Source organism: Plecotus auritus, assembly GCF_963455305.1.
Source record: "Plecotus auritus genome assembly, chromosome: 7".
NCBI lineage: Eukaryota > Metazoa > Chordata > Mammalia > Chiroptera > Vespertilionidae > Plecotus > Plecotus auritus.
Window position 1 is genome coordinate 60,376,826 of NC_137774.1, and position 22,523 is coordinate 60,399,348.

The 22,523-nt window shown below is 41.4% G+C and overlaps 1 protein-coding gene across 1 annotated transcript in view; it reads left to right on the plus strand.

The window, feature by feature from the left end:
- The window catches only part of LOC308252651 (phospholipid-transporting ATPase ABCA3-like), a gene marked incomplete at both ends in the record, with an annotated part of 346,909 nt that overhangs the window by 45,621 nt on the left and 278,765 nt on the right, over positions 1–22,523 (plus strand). The window contains 1 exon segment of the mRNA XM_080677416.1: positions 19,958–20,217. Coding sequence (XP_080533542.1) covers positions 19,958–20,217 — 260 coding nt within the window.

The following is a 22,523-nucleotide window of genomic DNA, read 5'->3' on the forward strand; positions in this document are numbered from 1 at the left end:
TGATTTGGGTAGTATGGACATTTTAATGATGTTGATTCTACCAATCCATGAACACTGTATGTTCTTCCATTTGTTTATGTCTCCCTCTATCTCTTCTTTCAATGTCCTATAGTTTTTTCAGTACAGGTCTTTTACCTCATTGATTAAGTTTATTCCTAGGTATCTTAATTTTTTTTTTGTGCAGTGGTAAATGGGATTTTTTTTTTTTTTTTTTTTTTTAGTTTATCTTCCTGTGAGTTCATTATTGGTGTATAAAAAAGCCATAGATTTCTGGGTGCTAAGTTAGTATCCTGCTACATTGCCAAATTCACTTATTAAGTCTAGTAGTTTATTTTTAAATATATTTTATTGATTTTTTACAGAGAGGAAGGGAGAGTTAGAAATATCGATGAGAGAGAAACATCAATCAGCTGCCCTCTGCACACCCCCTACTGGGGATGTGCCCGCAACCAAGGTACATTTGCACACCCCCTACAGGGGATGTGCCTGCAACCAATGTACATGCCCTTGACCGGAATCGAACCTGGGATCCTTGAGTCCACAGACCAATGCTCTATCCACTGAGCCAAACTGGTTAGGGCAAGTATAGTAGTTTTTTGATGGAATCTTTCTATGTGCAATATCATGTCATCTGCGAATAATAACAGTTGTACTTCTTCCTTTCCAGTTTAGATGCCTTTTATTTCTTCTTCTTATCTGATCGCTGTGGCTAGCACTTCCATTACTATGTCAAACAAGAGTGGTGAAAGTGGGCATCCCTGTCTTGTTACTGTTCTTAGGGGATATGGTTTAGTGTTTGCCCATTGAGTATGATGTTGGCTGTAGGTTTCTCTTATAATGCTTTTATTATGTTGAGATATGATTCCTCAATTCTCACTTTACTGAGAATTTGTATCAGGAAATGGTGTTTGGTTTTGTCAAATGCTTTTTCTGCATGGATTGATATGATTATGTGATTTTTTTTGTCTCTCAATTTGTTTATGTGATGTATCATGTTTATTGATTTGTGGATATGGTACCAACCTTGCATCCCCGGAATAAATCCCACTTGGTCATGGTGTATGATCTTTCTAATATTTGGCAATTTAACTATAATGTGTCTTGGTGTTGTTCTTTTTGGGTTCATCTTGTTTGGTACTCTGTGAGCTTCTTGGACTTTTTCTTCCCAATATCAGGGAAGTTTTCTGTTATTATTTCTTCAAACAGGTTTTCTTTTTATTTTATTTTATTTTATTTTATTTTATTTATTTATTTTTTAAATAAATCTTTATTGTTCAGATTATTACAGGTGTTCCTCTTTTTTTTCCCCCTAGCTCCCCTCCACCTGATTCCCTACCCCACCCCATGCCTTACCCCCCGCCACTGTCTTCATCCATAGGTGTAAGCTTTTTGTCCAGTCTCTTCCAGCACCCCTCACACCCCTTCCTCCCTGAGAATTGTCAGTCCACTCCCTTTCTATGTCCCTGATTCTATTATATTCACCAGTCCATTCTGTTCTTCAGATTTTTTATTCACTTGATTTTTAGATTCACTTGTTGGTAGGTATGTATTTGATGTCATTTTGTTGTTCATAATTTTTATCTTTACCTTTTTCTTCTTCTTCCTCTTCTTAAAGAACACCCTTCAGCATTTCATGTAATCCTGGTTTGGTGGTGATGAACTCCTTTAGCTTTTTCTTGTCTGTGAAGCTCTTTATCTGACCTTCAAATCTGAATGATAGCTTTGCTGGGTAGAGTAATTTTGGTTGTAGGTTCTTGCTGTTCATCACTTTGAATATTTCTTGCCACTCCCTTCTGGCCTGCATAGTTTCTGCCGAGAAATCAGCTGACAGTCGTATGGGTGCTCCCTTGTAGGTAACTAACCGTTTTTCTCTTGCTGCTTTCAAGATTCTCTCTTTGTCTTTTGCCCTTGGCATTTTAATTATGATGTGTTTTGGTGTGGTCCTCTTTGGATTCCTCTTGTATGGGGTTCTGTGTGCTTCCTGAACTTGTAAGTCTATTTCTTTCACCAGGTAGGGAAAGTTTTCTGTCATTATTTCTTCTAATAGGTTTTCAATATTTTGCTCTTTCTCTTCTTCTGGCACCCCAAAAATTCGGATGTTGGTACGCTTAAAGTTGTCCCAGAGGCTCCTTACACTATCTTCATATTTTTGGATTCTTTTTTCTTTTTTTTTTCTGGTTGGGTGTTTTTTGTTTCCTCATATTTCAGATCTTTGGTTTGATTCTTGGGGTACGTTGATCTACAGTTGAGTTTCTGTATATTCTTTATTTCAGACAGTGTATGCTTAATTTCTGACTGGTCCTTTTCCATTTTTTTGGCATTCTCATTAAGGTCCTTGAAGGTCTCACTAAGCTCCTCGGAAGTCTCATCAAGTTTCTCAGCGGTTTTTAGAAGATTCTTGAGTAACCTTATAAATGTAGTTCTGAACTCTATGTCGTCTATTAGTTTGCTTTCCTCCATTTCTCTCATTCGTGACATGTTTCTTTGTCTCCGCATTTTGCTGCTTCCTTGTGTTGATGGAGTGGCTTTGTGTGGTAGGTGACCTATAGGGGCCAGTAGCTCAGCCTCCCCAGTCACCTGAGGTGGATGCCTTTGGTACACCCCTTTGTGGGCTGAGTGCAAAGTCTTGGTGTAGTTAAGCCTTGATTGCTGTTGGTACACTGGGAGGAATTGACCTCCAGGCCAATTGGCTGTGAGGACCCACTGTGTCTATAATGGAAGAACTGCTGCGCTGGAGACACGCTTATGGTGCAGGACTTGTTTCAGTGGGGCTTTGGTGCTCACTGAGTCTGCCTCTTGAATGTATCACTTATGGATGTGAGGAGTTGAAATCTGGTGTCTCACACTGACCACTAGGTACACTGGCTTCTGGATCTCCAATGGGGTGCAGGTCAGCTACTGTCTGAGGCCACCCAGCAGGAGCTACAGCAAGAACTACAGTTTTCTCCTCTTTGCTTGGGGTTTGGAGGTTTTGGAGCTGTCTGGCCCGGGCTGCAAGTTTGCTAGGTTAAGCTGTGATAGGGCAGGCCATTCATATGCTAAAGCCGCTGCTTGGAGCTTGGGTGGGTTCGTAGATTGTGCAGGATGGGGTCTCAGGACGTGAGTAGGCTAGGGCGTGGCAAACAGCGATGGCTGCCAGTAAGCCGGCTCTGCGTCTCCCACCGTGTCCCCGCTTCCCGCGCCCCAGCACAATAAACAATTGTTCCTGCACGCAGCCCTGCAAGCAAGCCTCCCTCACTTTCCGACCCCACGGCAGACAGTCCAGCTTCTCCCCGTAGGAGTTTGGGTCCCCCGCGTCTCCCCAGAAACGAGTTCGGAGTAATCGGGAGCTTATCTCCCTTCGGGTTGAAAACAGCAGCGCTCCCAGTCACCCGTCGCCAGCCCGATTCGCGCGTCTCCGCACCTCAGCTTTTCAGCGCTTGTGCACCCCTCAATGCTATTTGCTCTTTCCTTCTAGTTGTAGAACTTCCACTCAGCCAGCTTTCCCGCGGTTCTGGGTGATAGACGTTTTGTCTTTTAGTTGTAGTTTTGAAATTGTTGTGTGAGGCAGCAGTTTAGGTGTTTACCTATGCCGCCATCTTGGATCTCTCTCCAAACAGGTTTTCTATCCTTGCTCAGATTTCTCTCCTTTTGTACCCCTATTTTGCAGATGTTGTTTTGTTTCATGTTGTCCCAATGCTCCCTTAGGCTCTCCTCCTGCTTTTTAAGTTTTTTTTCCAGTTGCTACTCTGCTTGGGATTGTTTTTTTTTGTACCTTGTCTTTTAGCTCACTGATGTGGTCCTCAGCTTCTTCTAGTCTACTGTTGATGCTTTCAATTGTGTTCTTTATTGCAGCTATTTCATTCTTCATTTCTTTTTGGTTCTTTTTCATTTCCTCTTGATTCTTACACATGTTGTTGAGGTTGTCTTCCATCCTTATGACCATTGCTCTGAATTCTTTCTCTGACAGAGTGCTTGCCTCCATTTCGTTTACTTCCTGTTCTGGTGATTCCTCCTTTTCTTTTGTATGGTGGCTGTTTCTTTGTCTTCCCATTTTTGTTCCTGTCATGGTATCTGGTTATGTGGCCCACTCTTTACCACCTTGGTCAAAAGGCACAAAATACAACTAGATAAGACATGACACAGAGGGAGCAAAACATGAATAAATTGATGACACCAATAACCCTAAATAAAGGTGACCACCAGAGAAAAGTGAATTAGGGGAGAGAAAAGAGCGCAACTATTCTATTCCCATTTTCCAAAAATAGATGAATATATAGATAGGCCTGAGTTTTGTGAGTGAAACTAATTAGCTATTAGTAGAAGAAGATAGCAAGCAAGGAGGGGAAAAACAAAAGCATAAAATGAAAACAAAAACAAACAAACGAACAAACAACAACAAGAAAAATAATTGGCTAGCACAGAAAGAGAAAAGGGGAGGGTGCATGGATTTGGAGCAGGGGAGATAAAATTAGATGTATTAGTAAACCAGGGGTCGGCAAACTGCGGCTCGCGAGCTGCGGTTTGCCACTCTTTTGACTAATGAGTTTGCCGACCACTGACCTAGACTCTCGATTCCAATAATTGCAGGCTGTTGTTGTTGCTTGTGATTAAGCCCCTATCCCACTGGTCGGCAAACTCATTAGTCAACAGAGCAGCAAACCGCGGCTTGCGAGCCAAATGTGGCTCGCGAGCCACAGTTTGCTGACCACTGGAGTAAACCAACAGAGACTACTATATAGTAATATGTCAATAAAGCAGATAAAGAAGATCAATTTTTAAAAAGGAGTGAAAAGAAAGGAGAAAGAAAAACCAAATCAGGAACATGAGAAGAGAAACAGGATAAAAAGGGGAGAAGTGAGGAAGAAAAAGTTGGCAAAAAGGATAAAATGAGATAAAGTAAAATAATGATAAACAATTAAAATAGAATATAGAACAGTAGTTCAAAAGAAATAAAAGGTAAATAAATAAGTAAGTAAGTAAGTAAATAAATAAATAAATAAAATAAAGTAAAATATAATAATAAAAAATAAAATAAAGAAAATAGAAAAAGAAAATTTTAATTTAAGTAAAAGATAAAAATAAAAAAAGTGAAGTAGTGAAGTGTCATTCACTTCAGCTGAGGGGGCTGGTTTAAGAACCCTCTCTACTGTTCTGTCTGCCATGTCTCAGTTTCCTGTTAGGTAGTCAGCATTGTGTGAAAGTTCCCAGTGATCCATTGCTTCTCTGTGTCAGACTCCACAACTTGGTTTCAGGCAGGTGGGATCAATTTGCCTGCTTTGTTTTTTGCCTGCTTTCAGTTGTGTTTACACAAGCATCTATTTCTAACCCAGCCCCTGTGTGGCAGTGTTGTTGTATTAGTTTCTGGGATGAAATGGATTTCTACCCAGTCCCTGAGGACTCCCTGGGGGTAGTCAGAAATGATGTTTCCCTGCAAAGCTCAAGGCTGGGTGCAGCTGTGCTAATAGGAGGAGCCCGGTCTTTAGGAGAAAAATGGCTGTTCAGGGTTGGAGGGATCGGACTGTTCCAGAGCTGGCCTCCTGATCGCCCCTCCTCACCCTGCTCCCCAGCTTCCACAAAACCACTTTTCCCTGGACTGCAGCCTCAGTGAGTGTTTGTATTAGAAAGATCCTATGCACTGGGTTTAGCGAGTAAAAGCAAGGAAAATGTAAAGACAGAGAAACCATGCGGCTGTGTGTTTCTCTCTCCCCAGCACTGTGCCACTGGTGCAGTACTTCAGGCTGCCTTTCTGGGCACAGCCTCCCACGTCTATGGGCTTTGATCTAGATTCTCCTGCTGCCAGAAGCCCTGTGGACCCCCTTCCACAGTTGAATGTTACGCATGTCCCCATCGGACGCAGACTTGGTGCAGCGCAGTTTCCTTCTGACCCTCTAGTCCCATTTGTGCATGTGTGTCTCTCTCTCCAGCCCAAATCCTGAGCCTACCATTCTCCAAGCATGCCCCTTCCTTTCTGGCCATGGATTTCCTCCCCAGCTGTATTTAATTTGCCAATTCCGGGTGGATGTTATTCGATTCAGCTGTTTCTTTTATCTGCTCTGTGAGAAGGCTCAGGATAAGTTTTCCTATACAACTGCCATTTTGTCTCCCCCTTCCAGAGTATTCTTAATTTCAGCTGTGTTATTCTTCATTTTTTGCTTGATTCTTATGCATTGTTTCATATCTTTTTTCATGTTGGTATAATTCTCATTTTGCTCTTTACAATTCTCATTATGTTCTTTGTAGTTTTCACTAAGTTGTTTGAACATCTTTCTAACTATTACTTTGAATTTTTAAACTGACAAATTGCATGTTTCCATTTTATTGAGTTACTTTTCTGGTGATTCCTCCTTTTCTTTCACTTGGGGGTTGTTTCTTTGTCTTCCCATTTTACTTATTAATAATAGTTTTTTTTATTTTTTAATTAAGAGTTGAGGTATAGTGTTAGGTGCACAACCCAGTGACTGGACATTTATATAGCTTACAAAGTGATCATCCTGATAAGTCTAGTACCACCTAATACCTTACATAGTTATAATATTCTTAACTATATTTCCTATGCTATACTTTACATCCCCATGACTATTCTGTACCTGCTATTTTGTACTTCTTTTTATTTAAATTCTTATTGTTGAAAGTATTACATATGTCCACTTTATCCCCCATTGTTCACTCCAAGCCCGCCCTCACCCCCAGCCAAGGCCTTCACCCCTCTATTATCTGTCTCAATTGGTTATGCTTTTATGCATACAAGTTCTTTGGTTGATCTCTTAGCCCCCCTCCTCAACTCTCCCCTACCTTCCCTCTGTGGTTTGATGGTCTATTCGATGCTTCTATGTCTCTGGATCTATTTTTTTATCATCAGTTTATGTTGTTCATTATATTTCACAAATGAGTAAGATTATGTGATAACTTATCTTTCTCTGACTGGCTTATTTCACTTAGCATAATGCACTCCAGGTCCCTCCATGCTGTTGCAAATGGTAAGAGTTCTTTCTTTTTTATAGCAGCATAGTATTCCATTATGCAGATGTACCACAGTTTTTTAATCCACTCATCTGCTGATGGGCACTTAGGCTGTTTCCAAATCACAGCTATTGTAAATTGTGCTGCTATGAACACAGGGGTCCATATATTCTTTTTGATTGGTGTTTTTGATTTTTGGGGGTATATTCCTAGAAGTGGGATTATTGGGTCAAGTGGAAGTTCCATTTTTAATTTCTTGAAGAAACTCCATACTATTTTCCACAGAGGATGCACCAGTCTGCAATTCCTACCAGCAGTGTACAAAGGTTCCTTTTTCTCCACATTCTCACCAGCACATTTCATTTTTTAGTTTGTTGATGATAGTCAATCTGAGAGTGTGAGTTGATACGTCATTGTCATTTTAATTTGCATCTCTCGGATGATTATTGACTTTGAGCATTTTTTCATATGTCTCTTGGCCATCTGTATGTCTACTTTGGAGAAATGTCTATTTAAGTCCTGTGTCTATTTTTAATTGGATTATTTATCTTTCTTTTGTTAAGTTGTATGAGTAAATTTAATCTATAAATTTTGGAGATTAAACCCTTATCAGATGTAACATTGGCAAATACGTTCTCCCATGCAAGTGGGCTCTCCTGTTATTTTGTTGATCGTTTCTTTTGCTGTGCAGAAGCTTTTCATTTTGATGTAGTCCCATTTGTTCATTTTCTTCTTAGTGTCCTTTGCCCTAGGAGATGTATCAGTAAACATATTATGACAAGATATATCTGCTATTTTGCTGCCTATGGATTCTTCTAAGATTTTTATGGTTTTCCATCATACATTTAAGTCTTTTGTCCATTTTGAGTTTATTTTTATGTATGGTGTAAGTTGTGGTCTAGTTTTATTTTTATTTTTTGCATTTATCTGCCTAATTTTCCCTACACCATTTATTGAAGAGATGGTCTTGACTCCATTGTATGCTCTGGCCTCCTTTGTCAAATATTAATTGAGCATAATGACTTGGGTCAATTTCTGGGTTCTCTGTTCTGTTCCATTGGTCTATATGTCTGTTCTTGTGCCAGTACCAGGCTGTTTTGAGAACAGTGGATTTGTAATATAGTTTGATATCTGGTAATGTGATCCCTCCAACTTTATTCTTCTTTCTCAGGATTGCCGTGGCTATTTGGGGTGAAGTTCCAGGTTTTTTGTTTATAATACTCAAACCTTTGTAGAGCAGCACTTTTATAAACTACACTGAGAATGAATTAATAAAGACATTTATTTGTTTTTTTCCTCTTTCTTTTTGATTAAATTTGTTAGGTGACATTGGTTAATAAGATTATATAGGTTTCAACTGTGCCATTCTATGATACATCATTTGTATATTGCATTGTGTATCCACCACCCAAAGTCAGATCTTTTTCTGTCACCATTTATTTGACCCCTTTTACTCTTTACTACCATCCCCCCTTCCCTCTGATAACTACCATACTGTTCTCTGAATCTATGACTTTTTGTCTGTTTTCCTTATTTATTCATTTGTTGCTGTTAGTTTTATATCCTACATATGAGTGAAATCATATGGTTCTTAACTTTTTCTGATTTATTTTGCTTATCATGATATTCTCAAGGTTCATCCATGTTGTCACAAATGGCAGTACTTCATCTTTTATTATGCCTGAGTAGTAGTCCACATACATATATCACATCTTTATCCAGTCATCTAATGAAGCATACTTTGGTTGTTTCCATGTCTTGGCCACATGAATACTGCTGCAATGAACATAGAGGTACATACATCTTTGCAGGTAAATGTTTTCAAAATTTTCAGGTAGATACCCAGAAGAGGAGTTGCTATATCATATGGTAAGACTATTCTTAATGTTTTGAGGAACCGCCAGACTGCTTTCCATAGTGGCTATACCAGCAGTGAATGAGGATTCCTTTTCTTCACATCCTCTCCAGCACTTACCTGTCTTGTTGATAATAGCTATTCTAACAGGTGCAAGGTGGATTTGATTTGCATTTCTCTAATAGCTATTGAAGTTGAGCATCTTTTTGTTCAGTTACTAGCAATGTAGATGGACCAGAAAGCAGAGGTTTGTGAGTTTTATAATGTTTATATTGTGGGAACCTGCTGAATTTTATCCCAAGCCAAATCAAAGCTCTCTGCAACTGTACTCAACCCTGGCCTACTTCTGAGCCTAACAAAGTAATAGATAGATGACCATTATCAACGGCACAGTAGGTGGGAAGTTGGGCAAAGGGATAAAGGATGCCATTTGGAATCACAGGTGAACTGAATTTAATATAAGCTAAGGCCCAGGTTTGGCTCAACTAAACTCATGGAATTTAAAAGCTCAGCTTGCCCTAGTTAGTTTGGCTCAGTGGATAGAGCATCACACTGCTGACTGAAAGGTCCCTTGTTCTATTCTAGTCAAGGGCACATGCCTGGGTTTTGGCTTTGATTCCCAGTAGGGGGCATGCAGAAGGCAGCTGATCAAGTATTCTCTCTCATCATTGGTGTCTCTATCTTTCTCTCCCTCTTCCATCCTCTCTGAAATCAATAAAAATATATTAAATAAAAGCTGAACTTTTTTCTCTAATTCTATTACAAAGGAAGGAGCTGGCATCTTCAACAAAACAAAAATTATACTTTCTTGTCCATTGTTCCTTTAGTCATGTCTGGCATAAAATCCAAAATTACAAGATATGCAAAGAAGTAAGAAAATGTTCCCAAAATCAAAAGAAAAAGTGAACATAAATAGGTGCATTAGATAAACCATATATTGAAATTAGCAGACAAGGACTTTTAAGACACTTTATGAGTGTAATGAGCTGTTTACAAGAAAGAATGGCCACAGTGGGTGAAGAGTTCAGGAATTTCAGGGCAGAAATGCAGACACTAAAACTAAAACAAATGGTAGTTGTAATATAAAAATACACTTTATTAGATGAGATTAATAGCATATAGAACACAACAAATAGTAAAAAATGTGAAGACACACAATATGCATTGTCCAGACTAAAGAAAAGAATGAAAAATATTGACATTATTCAGTCATATAAAGAAATGTAGTTCTGATACAAGCCACAGCATGTATGAACCTTGAAAATAGTATGCTAACTGAAAGAAGCCAGGCACAAAAGTCACATATCATGATTCCATATATGAAATACCCATAATAGATAAATCTAGAAACAGAAAGCAGATTGATTGGTGGCTTCCAGGATTGACAGGAGGAGGAATGGTTAAATGCTCAGTGGGTGTGGCAGTTCTTTGAGGTGGTCTCAATGTTTTAGGTCAAGGCAGAGGTGAGTGTTACACGACCTTGCAAATATGTGAAATGCCACAGAATTATACACTTTAAATTGTTAATTTAAAAGTTTAAAAAATGGACAAGCATTAGTGACCTGTGAGACAATACTTAAAATAGTAATATGCAAATTAACTGTCACTCCAACACACAAGATGGCCGCCCCCATGTGGTCAAAGATGGCTGCCCCCATGTGGACACAAGATGGCCACCACAAGATGGCTGGCAGAGGAGGGCAGTTGTGGGTGATCAGGCCAGCAGGGGAGAGCAGTTGGTAGGGACCAGGCCTGCAGGGGAGGGCAGTTGCAGAGGACCAGCCCTGCAGGAGAGGGCAGTTGGGGGGACCTAGGCCTGCAGGGGAGTGCAATTGGGGGGAAACAAGCCTGCAGGGGAGGACAGTTGGGGGGTCCAGGCCTGCAGGGGAGGGCAGTTGGGGGGGACCCAGGCCTGCAAGGGAGGGCAGTTGGGGGGACCAAGCCTGCAGGGGAGGACAGTTGGGGGCAACCAGGTCTGCAGGGGAGGGCAGTTGGGGGCAATCGGGCCAGCAGGGGAGGAGTTAGGCATCAATCAGGCTGGCAGGGGAGTGGTTAGGGGGTGATCAAGCTGGCAGGCTGAAGCGGTTAGGGGTAATCAGGCAGGCAGGCGAGCGGTTGGGAGCCAGCAGTCCTGGATTGTGAGAGGGATGTCCCAGATTGGAGAGGGTGCAGGCTGAGCTAAGGGACACCCCCCCCCCCGTGCACAAATTTTGTGCACCGGGCCTCTAGTAAAAATAATAATTAAAAAATGAGCATATTCAAGAGCTCTGAGGCAACATCAAGTGGTTACAGACTTCCATTTCTGGGAAGATACTGTAGGCTTACATGTCCCTATTCCTGTCACTAAATACAATATAAACCTTGTACATTATATATAAAACATTCACAGTAGACTCTAAAAGACAGGAGAAGCAGCCAAACCAGCTGTGATGTCTAGACCCAAGGGACATGATGGTGATAAATTCCCTGGTTTTCTGTTTGCCTCATATATCCCAGATTTGAAGCTGGGGAATCTAGCAATCCAGAAGTATCAACAGGTTCAGACAAAAACCCCAATAAAAGTCTGCATAAAGTCAGGAAAGGGACAGTCAGCAAGACAAAACTTAAAATCACTCTTCTTCAGCCGACACATCAGGAAACACTGAACTCATCCCCTTCCAGGGCAGCAAAAGGCAAGTGAGGAGTCTAGACTTCTACTTGTGTGAAGCTATAATGAAGTGCCTCAATATCTTCATATCAGAAATACCACTCAGCCATAAGAAAGATGAAATACATTTGTGACAACATGGATGGATGTTGAGAAATCATGCTATGTGAAATAAGTCAAATTGAACCATATTTCACTTATATATGGGATATAAAACTGAAAGCAATAAATGAATAAATAAGAAAAATACACAAAAACTCTTAAACACAGACAACAGTATGGTGGTTACCAGAGGGAAAGGGTGTGGGGTAGTAAAGGATAAAGGGGGTTCAATATATGGTGATGGAATAAGATTTGACTTTGGGTAGTGGGCACACAATGCAATATACAGATGATGTATCATAGAAATGTATACTTAAAATCTATATAATCTTATTAACCATAGTCACCCAATAAATTTAATTAAAATTTTATGAAAAATAAATATTATAAAATATTATATTGAAATAAAAAGCTCAGTGTGTGGGCTAAAAATCAGAATGGAGTGACAGATGAAAGAAGCACTTCTTGGAAGACAGAATAATAGGATTTATTGCAATCTGAACCACATAGTAAAAGTACACTGAAAAAAAGTGGAACAGAATCTCAGGGACCTGTGGGATCTATCATTTGTGTCATAAGAGTATAAGATAACAAGTAGGATGAACCTTGAGGGCATTATGCTAGGTAAACCAAGTGAGACAGAGAAAGACACATACTGCATGATATCACTTATATGTGGAATCTATAAAAGCCAAACTCAGAAACAAAGTGAAATGGTGGTTACCAAGTTGTGGAGAAAATCGGGAGCTATTGGTCAAAGGGTACAAGTTTTCAATATCAGATTAACAAAATCTGGGGACCTAATGTACAGCATGGTAATTATACCTAATAACAGTGAGTTAAATACTTGAAGGATCCTAATAGAGTAGATCTTAGATATTCTCACCAGAACAAAGGAATGTCAATTATGTGACTAATGGAGGTTTTTGCTAATGCATGGTGGTAATTATTTTACACTAGAGGCCCGGTGCACAAAATTTGTGCAAGCGGGGCAGAAGGGGGCCCCTCAGTCCAGCCTGCACCTTCTCCAATCAGGGACCCCTTGGGGAATGTCTGACTGCCGGTTTGTGCCCACACTTTTAACAGATGACAGCTCCCTTGTTGTTTCTTTCTTTTCATGCTTAAACCCATTGGAATTAGTAGGTATTCAAAGTATACATTTTGGGGGGACACCCTGTATATCTCTAGTCAGTGGTGAAAGGAACAAATGGCAGATTTGGAACCCCCAGACAGGGAACCTCGCTCACTCCCCGCATGTCTCCCCACTCCTCTTTCCACCTTTGCGGGCAGTGGGAGAATCAATGTTTTCTCTCATTAACTCGGAAAAGCACGTCCTGTCACCTGCTGCCTGGCAGGAGTGCACTGGGCCCCAAGCGAGCGAGCCTCAGTCAGGGCAGCCTTCGGTCATGGGTGCTGGCACCCCTAGTGCACATTCCTCCTCTGCAGTTGCCCCAACTATCCCACCATTTCACTGAGAGGATGGAACTCCTCTGGGTTCCTGATCTTGAATGCTGACCAAAGGCACCTCAATGAGGGCCACCCGTGCCCACCAGGTGTGTCTGTCTGCACCTGCTCCCACCTCAGCACCTGCATTAGCCCCATGGAGGTGATCTCGTCGCTGCACTGGCCTCCGCGGAAACAGGGCGTCACCACTCCGTCCTCTCACTGTCATCTCACAGGCACCCACCCTCAGCACCCAGAACACCCAGACACTCTCCAAAGGATGTGAGCATGCTGGAGGGGATGTGCACTTGTCCTGTGGGGGATGTAGGCATGCTGGGGTTGATGGAAGTGCGGCAGAGGGGCAGGGGGGAACTTGTGTGCGCCATGGTCTGGGACTGTTGCAGGCACGCATGGGTGACAGTGCACTGGGGGATGTTCGCACATCGGGAGGGTGGGGGGAGGAGAGGATGTGTGCACCAAAGGCCTGCAGCTGTGCAGATCTGCAAACCCCCATGGCACGGCCAGGAGGACGTCAATCTGGCCTGCCATGGTGGCTGTCCCTGCGATTGCGCACCTTCTAGGCCAGGAGGCAGGACTTGTGCAGCCACTCCTCAGCACTGATGGCCTGCAGGTGCTACTTTAGCTTGGCCCGCAGGCTCCACTTGGTGCGCTCACGGCTGCCACTGCCACCATGTGGGGAGTACAGGCCGCCCTCTGCCAGCCCTCCTCCCCCGCCCAGAGGCTCTCTGTGCATGCTGCCCACAGGCCCAGAGCGGCTTGGGCAGGGTGGGATGCCTGCACATGCTGCCCGGCGGCCCAGAGCATGCTGCCCACTGCCCTGGCCACTCTGCGCCTGCATGCACTGCCCACCAGCCCTGGCCACTCTGCCCCTCCACACCTGCATGCTGCCCACAGGCCCTCCACGGGCAGGGCAGGGTGGAACACCTGCATCGTTGCTGTGGTGATAATGCAAGTGTCCTGGCCTGGCCGCCTCCATCTTTGTTGCAGAGTGACCCTCAATTTGCATATTCCCCCTTATTGGCTGTGGGCCGCTATCTTTATCATGCAGTTATGGTCAATTTGCATATCCCCTCTTTATTAGCTAGGATTATATAAGTGTCAAATCAATACATGAGCACCTTGCCTGGCCAGTGTGGCTCACTGGTTGAGTGTTGACCCATGAATCAAGATGTCACCAGTTTGATTCCTGGTCAAGGTACATGCTCAGGTTGCAGGCACAATCCCCACTAGGCTGTGTGCAGGAGGCAGCTGATGGGTGTTCTCTCTCATCAGTTTTTCTATTTCTCTATCCCTCTCCCTTCCTCTCTCTCTCAAATCAAGAAAAACATATTTTAAAAAAATACATGAACACTTTAAACTTTGTGTTTATTATATCTCAAAAAACCAAATGATTATAACCCAAAGAGCAAAATGAATCTCAATGATTCCATCCTATATAATAAAAGCCAAATATGCGAATCTACTGAATGGCGAAACAACCGGTGGAATGACCGGTTGCTATGACACACACTGACAACCAGGGGGCAGACACTCAATTCAGGAGCTGCCCTCAGCCCTTAGGCCCCATACCAGCCAAGGTGGGTGCCAACGGGGGCCCCCGATCACCCTGCCGGTCGCCTCCAAGGTGGGTGCCAGCAAGGGCCCCTGATCGCCCCACCGGTTGCCTCACAGATTGGCCCTGATCACCAGACAGGCCTAGGGACCCTACCTGTGCACGAAATTTCATGCACCAGGCCTTTAGTATTTATATAATGGAATGATTAAATAAATAAATGAGTAGGAATGCACAAATATTCCTTACAGAAGAATTCCAAATAATATATGTAGATACTCTCCCCTTCAGGATATGTACCTTATTTACCCTTATTTTGAGTGTGGGCCACATTTAATGACTTGTTTCCAAAGAATAAATTGTGGAAATTAGAAAACCATAACTTAGTAATAGACAAAAATAGCAAACACCACTTTAACCAAATGATGAAGTTTAACATCACTAGTGATGTCATCTTGATATCAAATATTCCCTGATATAATTTGATGAAGAAGGCACTTCACTTCCATGGTATTTTACCCTGAAGCTTATAACTCTACTCCATTAATGAAAAAACATCAGACAAACCCAAATTGTGGAGCATTCTCCAAAGTACCTGACAAGTATTCTTTAAAACTATCAAGGCCATGAAAATCGCAAAAGGAATGATAAACTGTCCCTGCTCAGAGGAGACTAGGGGGTCATAACTGAAATCAATATGGTATCCTGGATGGTGTTTGGAACAGAAAAAAAATCACAGGGAAAAATGGTGAAATCCAAATAAGTTTGTATAAATTAGAAATTGTATTGTGTCCATGTTATTTTCTTAGTTTTGACAATGTACCATGGTAATGTCAGATGTAATATTAGGAAAGCTCAGTGTAGGGTATATAGCAATATTCCTCAATCATTTTTTCATTGTTGCTTCTCTAGGGAAACTTTTTAGACATTTTTTCCACCTAACCACTCCCCTTACAAATTTCTAATGCCACTGATATGGGAGATCTGCTTTATGTATTATGGCCTGCTCGAGGTGATAATAAACCCCTAGAAGGGATGCATGCTGCAGCCTTGGCCTGTGTACTCAGCGGTTAGAGTGTCAGTCTGCAATCTAAGGGTCACTGGCTGGATTCCCATCAAGTGCATGTCCTTGGGTGTAGGTTCCACCCGACCATGCATGTCGGAGGCAGCCAATCAATGGTTGCCTGGTGGTCTTTCTCACATCATGTTTCTCTCTCTCTCTCTCTTCCCCTCTCTAAAAAAAATCAGTGGAAAAAAATATCCTTCCATGAGGATTAACAAACAAACAATAATGCATGGTGCATATAACTCTCCCTACAACCTTTGCAGCTTTGTAAAAAGTATATTTTTAAAACCCTGCAAACCAAAGTAACAATAAAAAGTGAATTTTCTCAATCTGGTAAAAGCACATGTGAGACCTATGTAGCTTACTAGTAATGTTAAAATACTCAACATTTCCCCTTCATGTCAGAATTGAAGCACAGATGTTTGCTCTCATCAATTCAGCATATCATTAAAGTCCTAGCCTGTACCAGGAAAAGAACATTAAAGTGCATTAAAGTGTATATTTTGGGAAACAAAAGAGTGAAATTATTTTTCTTTGCAGTTGATAGAATCACATGTGTAGATAATTCTAAAGAAATCCACAAAAAGTTAATGGGATAATTTAGTAAAATCCCAAGATACAAAGCCAGTATACAAAAATAAATTATAAATCAACGCCAAAAGTAAACATTCCTGAGAGAAAATTTTAAAACACCTAAACAAAAGATGAGATATCTTAACCTCTTTGATTCAGTGATTCAAAAATGTTGACATGAAAATTCTTCCTAAATTGAATACACTGACAATCAAAAATCCCAGCAGGACTTTTTTGAAGAAATTTGTAAGCTTATTCTAAAATTTGTATGGAAATGCAAAGGGTCTGGGGTCTGGATTAGTCATATAATATTGAAAAGGAATAACAATGTTAGAGAACATTCAAGACTTACTCTAACAACAACAACAAAAGGAATTACCATATAGTTATGTGGATGAACAAACAGATCAATAGAAGGAATGAAATGTTTGGAAATAGATTAATACACAATTATTTGATTTTCCATGAAGTTGCCAATGTAACTCATTGGGAAAAGAAAATCTTATGAATAACTTGTGATGGAATAACTTGATATCTCTATGGAAATAATGAATCTTGATTACTAACTCATACCTACATAAAATTAGTTAATTCAAGATGATTATAAACATAACTGTAAAACCTAAAATCATAAAGCTTCCACAACAAAATTTATGAGAATGTCTTCATGACTTTGCAGGTAGGCAGTCATTTATCTATATACTAGAGGCCTGGTACACGAAATTCATGCACTGGGGGAGTGGGTCCCTCAGCCCGGCCTGCACCCTCTCACAGTCCGGGACTCCTTGTTCCTTACCACCTGCCTGCTCGCTGCTCCTTACTGCTTGGTTCACTGCTCCTTAGTGCTGCTGTGGAAGCGGGAGAGGCTCCCGCCACTGCCGCTGCACTCGCTAGCCATGAGTGGTGCTCCCCCTATGGGAGTGCACTGACATGTTGAGCATCTGCCCCTGGTGGTCAGTGCACATCATACCAACCAGTCGTTCTGGTTGTTTCGCCATAAAGGTCACTTAGGCTTTTATTATCTACTAGAGGCCCGGTGCATGAAATTCATGCACTTGGGGGGGTTCCCTCAGCCCAGCCTGCCCCCTTTCACAGTCTGGGAGCCCTCAGGGGATGTCCTTCTGATGGCTTAGGATGTCCTAAGCTGCAGTCTGGCCTCCCTCTGTGGGAGGCAACTGGGCTGATCAGGGGAAAGCACCACTCCTATTACCCTGCTGCTGCTGCCACTGCTGGCCACTGCAGCTGCCAAGGTGTTTTCATCAACATGGACTCCAGTCCCTTCACCACGAAAAAATGACAACTTTCTTTAGGCATTTTCAAGATGTCTCTTTCATAGGATATGACATTTCTTTCTTTCTTTTTTATCCCCTGTGGGTTTGTGTCTCTGCTCCTCTGGCCCCAGCAGCCCAGCACCACAGTCGCGGGGCTGGAGCTGGGGGCCAGCCCCTCTGCATGTTGTTCTCTCCGGTTCCGACCGGGCACGGGCCACCCTGTCTGTTGTTCTCTCAGGCTCAGGGCCCATACCAGGCCCCTCCTCCTGAGCTGGTCGTGACCATTACGGCATCCTGGCCTAATTTGCATATTACCTCTTTATATATAGACTAGAGGCCCGTTGCACGATATTCGTGCAAGAATAGGCCTCCCTTCCCCTGGCTTCCCTCCCAGTCTGAGCACCGGTCCTGTAGCTCTCTCCGCCCCCTCCCTCCCCCTCATAGCAGGTGTCCCGCCCTGCCCAGCCACTCCGCACCTGCATATGCAAATTAACCTACCATCTTTGTTGGGTTAATTTGAATACTCACTCCTGATTTGCTGTGGGTGTAGCAGAGGTACGGTCAATTTACATGTTTGTCTATTATTAGATAAGATACTAATAATAGAGGAATATGCAAATTGTCCAGGACACCATCACAGTAACAGTAACGACCGAATAGCAGGCTGCGTGGGGTGACTAGGCCAGCAGGGGGGTTAGTGAGGGACAGCCAAACGACTGAACATCAGGCTGCGTGGAGCAACCAGGCCAGCCGGGGGGTTAGTGAGGGATGGACAAATGACTGAACAGCAGGCTGCGTGGGGTGACCAGGCTGGCAGGGGGGGCAGTTGGGGTCAAACAGCGTGGCAGGGGGGCAGTAAAGGGTGACCAGGCTGACAGGGGGGGCAGTTAGGGATGATCAGGCAGGCAGGTAGGTGAGCAGTTAGGAGCCAGCAGTCCCAGATTGTGAGAGGGATGTCTGGGATTGGACCTAAACTGGCAGTCAGACATCCCCCAAGGGGTCCTGGAATGGAGAGGGTGCAGACTGGGCTGGTGGGACCTCCCCCCATCCCCGTGCATGAATTTTGTGCACTGGGCCTCTAGTATAGATATAAAAGCCTAAGCAACCAAATGACTGGTCAACCATCCACTATGACGTGCACTGACCACCAGGGGGCAGACACTCAAAACAGGAGCTGCCTCCTGGTGGCCAGTATGCTCCCACAGCCAACCTCCCATAGCCAGATAATCTCCTGTGGTCCCTTCCCCTAGCTGGCTGGCCCTAATGGGCCCCGATAGGGACTGGGCGAGATGTCTCTGATCAGCCCTGATCACCAGCCAGGCCAAGGGGACTCCCACCCATGCTCGAATTCATGCACTCAGCCTCTAGTTTATTATAGAAGAAAAAATGATAAATTGAACTTTATTAAAATTAAGTATTTATGATCATATGCAAGACTATTAAAAATTAAAAAGCATCATTCACAGTGGAGAAAATATGACACATGATTTATATTTAAAGCCTATAAAGGACTTATATAGATTAATATAGATTAATAGAAAGACCAGTTTTTAGATATCATGGCAATGCCAAATTTCTATAAAAGTTTTTAAGTGTTTGCTTTTAATTTCTATAGTAAATTTGTTTACCAGTAAGAGAGTATTTGTATACTGTGACAGATCTAAGGCTCACTGAGTAGCACTGCCTTAGTGGACATCAGTTCATATAACTCACTCAGCTTGAGTTTCATTTACTTTTTCAAATGTCAAGGTACAGAATCAAAGTATTTCCCTGTTCAGTAATTAATACAGTGCTCATTCAGTTGATTGAAATTGCAGAAAACAGCTCTATAATTACTCGCAATATTTAACTTCTGGGAAGTTGGGAATTAGGATCTTTTTTAATATTTTATTGATTTTTTTTTTTTTCACAGAGAGGAAGGGAGAGGGAGAGAGAGTTAGAAACATCGATGAGAGAGAAACATTAATCAGCTGCCTCCTGCACACCCCCTACTGGGGATGTGCCCGCAACCAAGGTACATGCCCTTGACCGGAATCGAACCTGGGACCCTTGAGTCTGCAGGCGGACACTCTATCCACTCAGCCAAACCAGTTAGGGCAAATTAGGATCTTTTTTAAAAAAAAGTGTTATGTATTTGTATGGGGGAACCATGATAGCTGTGTGTAAATTTTTTTAAAACTCTTTTTTATTGTGGTAAAGTATACATAATAAAATTTACCATTTAAACCACCTTGAAGTGTACAGATCTGTGGCATTAAGTACATTGTGCAGCCATCACCTCCATACATCTCCAGAAGTTTTTTCATCTTTCCAAACTGAAATTTAGTGCCTACTAAATAGGGCTTTGTAAATTTAGACTGGCAAGGGCCTCATCACAGCATTAACTTTGTTGTTTATCTTTGACATACTTTCATTGCCTTTTTCTTTGTTCAGCTTAGCTATTTATTGTTCTGTTGTACTTAGTAACCCTTGTTTTCTTATTTAGGGTACATCTCTGAAGGGTTCCTGCTTATGCAGCATGCCTTGGATAAGGCCATCATGAAATATCATAACCGCAAGACCGCACAACAGTTGTTCACAAATGTTCATGTATTTGTTCAGAGATTTCCATACCCAACATATTATCATGATTACTTCTATAACCTATTTACTGCTTTTGCCCCTTTAGTAATCTTATTTATCTTCATTGTGAATTATCTTACCATCATTCAGTCTGTTGTGTGGGAAAAGGAAAACCGATTGAAGGTAACTCCACTTTCTTGTGACATAGAGCTCTGTGGAAAGTGTTGGATCTTTCAGGCAAATGTTTAAAAAATTTTTATTGAATTTATTGGGGTGACATTGGTTAATAAAATTATATAGGTTTGGGGTGTACAGTTCTATAATACATCATCTCTATGTTGTATTGTGTGTTCATCACCCCAAGTCAAGTCTCCTCCCATCATGATTTATCTCCCCATTTCCCTCTTCTACCTGTCACACCCCCTTTCCTTTTGATAATCACCACACTGTTGTCTGTGTCTATGAGGTATTCTTTTTCATAATCCCTTCACCTTTTTCGCCTAGTACCCCTTCCCCGCAACAGCTGTCAGTCTGTTCTCTGTATCTGAGTCAGTTTCTATTTTGTTTGTTATGCTAAGTGAATAAACCAGTCAGAGAAAGACAAGTATTATATGTGGAATCTAATGAAGAAAATAAACTTTTAGGAAAACTTTTCTGGAAGGTTGGATTATTTCTACCCACTTAGCTTTGGTGGGTGGTTATGATTCAGTAGCAGACAAGAAGTAAGCACTTACATCTTCAGGCAATTTCTTAAAACTTTGTCTTTCTTGGAATTCTTGGTTTGGTGTTTAGTTTTATTTCTAGAAGACAACTTCACAAGAATATTGCAGATAGAATTTAAATGCCAAATGCTCTAAAATATACCTGGAATAAGGTGAAATACAAATAAATAACTAATTTAGTTTGTGAAATTGTGTCTAGGTGAATTTAGATAAAATTCAACTTCAATAACTGTTTACAATTTCTGACTTCTGAATTTTTTGATAAATCTGTGAAATTATCAATGATAAATTAACACTTTTTCTTTTGGTTCCCCAGAATATGATACACAAACATCAACCATGTGGCTTAAAATACTGATTCTCTTTTATTTTAAAATTTCTCATTGAAGTATAACATGCATACACCCAGAAAGAGTGTCTAAACTATATGTACATGTCAATCTATTCAGGCTGCTGTAACAAAAATACCACAAACTAGCCCTAGCCAGCTTGGCTCAGTGGATAGAGCATCGGTCTGCAGACCGAGGGGTCCCAAGTTCGATTCCGGCCAAGGGCACATGCCTGGGTTGCGGGCTCGATCCCCAGTGGGGGGCGTGCAGGAGGCAGCCGATCAATGATTCTCTCTCATCATTGATGTTTCTATCTCTCTCTCCTTCTCCCTTCCTCTCTGAAATCAATAAAGAAATATATTGAAAAAAAAATACCACAAACTAGGTAGCTTATGAATAACAGAAATTTATTTCTTACAGTTCTGGAGGCTAAAAAGTCCAAGGTCAAGGTACCAACATATTGGTGTCTGGTGAGATCCTACTCCATGTTTCATAAGTAGCACCTTCCCATTGTGTACCCACAAAGTGGAAGAAGCAAGAACAACTCCCAGGCCTCCTTTGTAAAAGCAATATCACCTCATCACCTCTCAGAGGCCCCATTAGAATGCCATCACATTGGAGATCTGATTTTCAACATAGGTTGTTGAGGGAACACAAACATTCAAGCTATAGTAGAATAGTTGAATGGATTTATCATAAAGAAACTATGACCACTTTATCACGACCATGCTAAGAAATAAAACACTGCCAACAATAGAAGGCTGCTTGTGTACCCTCAAAACATTTATTATTGGTTAATTTTATCTGTTTTTGAACTTGATATAAATGTAATCTTACACTATTTTTGTGTCTCTGTGTTCATTCTGCTACATGTGTAGCTGTAGTTCATTTATATTTGTTGAGTTCTATAAGTTTTAACATTCCATAGTATGACTATCACTCTTTTCCTTTATTGTGTGGAGTTTGGGTATTTTTAGTAATGAATCTATGAACTTTTTATATATGTAGTTCTTTTTTTTTTTTTTTTGCAAAATGTTAGGTTATGCATATTTAGCTTTAGTAGATATAATCGAACTTTACCAATAAAGCTCTACCAATTTACACATCCGTTAGCAATATTTGAAAGTTTAGATTTTTCTGTATCTTTACCAACATTTGGCATTGTCAGTGTTTTCTAATTTTCAAAAGTATGGTGAATGTGTTGGCCTGAAAAGTTGAACCATTTTTCACTTTTCATTTGTATAAGTGTTTCACATCACTGGTTAATTTCTAAGTATTTTATTATTTTTTATGCTATTGTAGATGAAATCATTTCCCTAATTTCCATTTCAGATTGCTCACTGGTACTGCACAGTGTTCATTTGATTTTTGCTTATTGATTTTTTATCCTTTTATTTTGATGAATCATTTATTAATGCTAACTTTTTTTGTGTGTGGA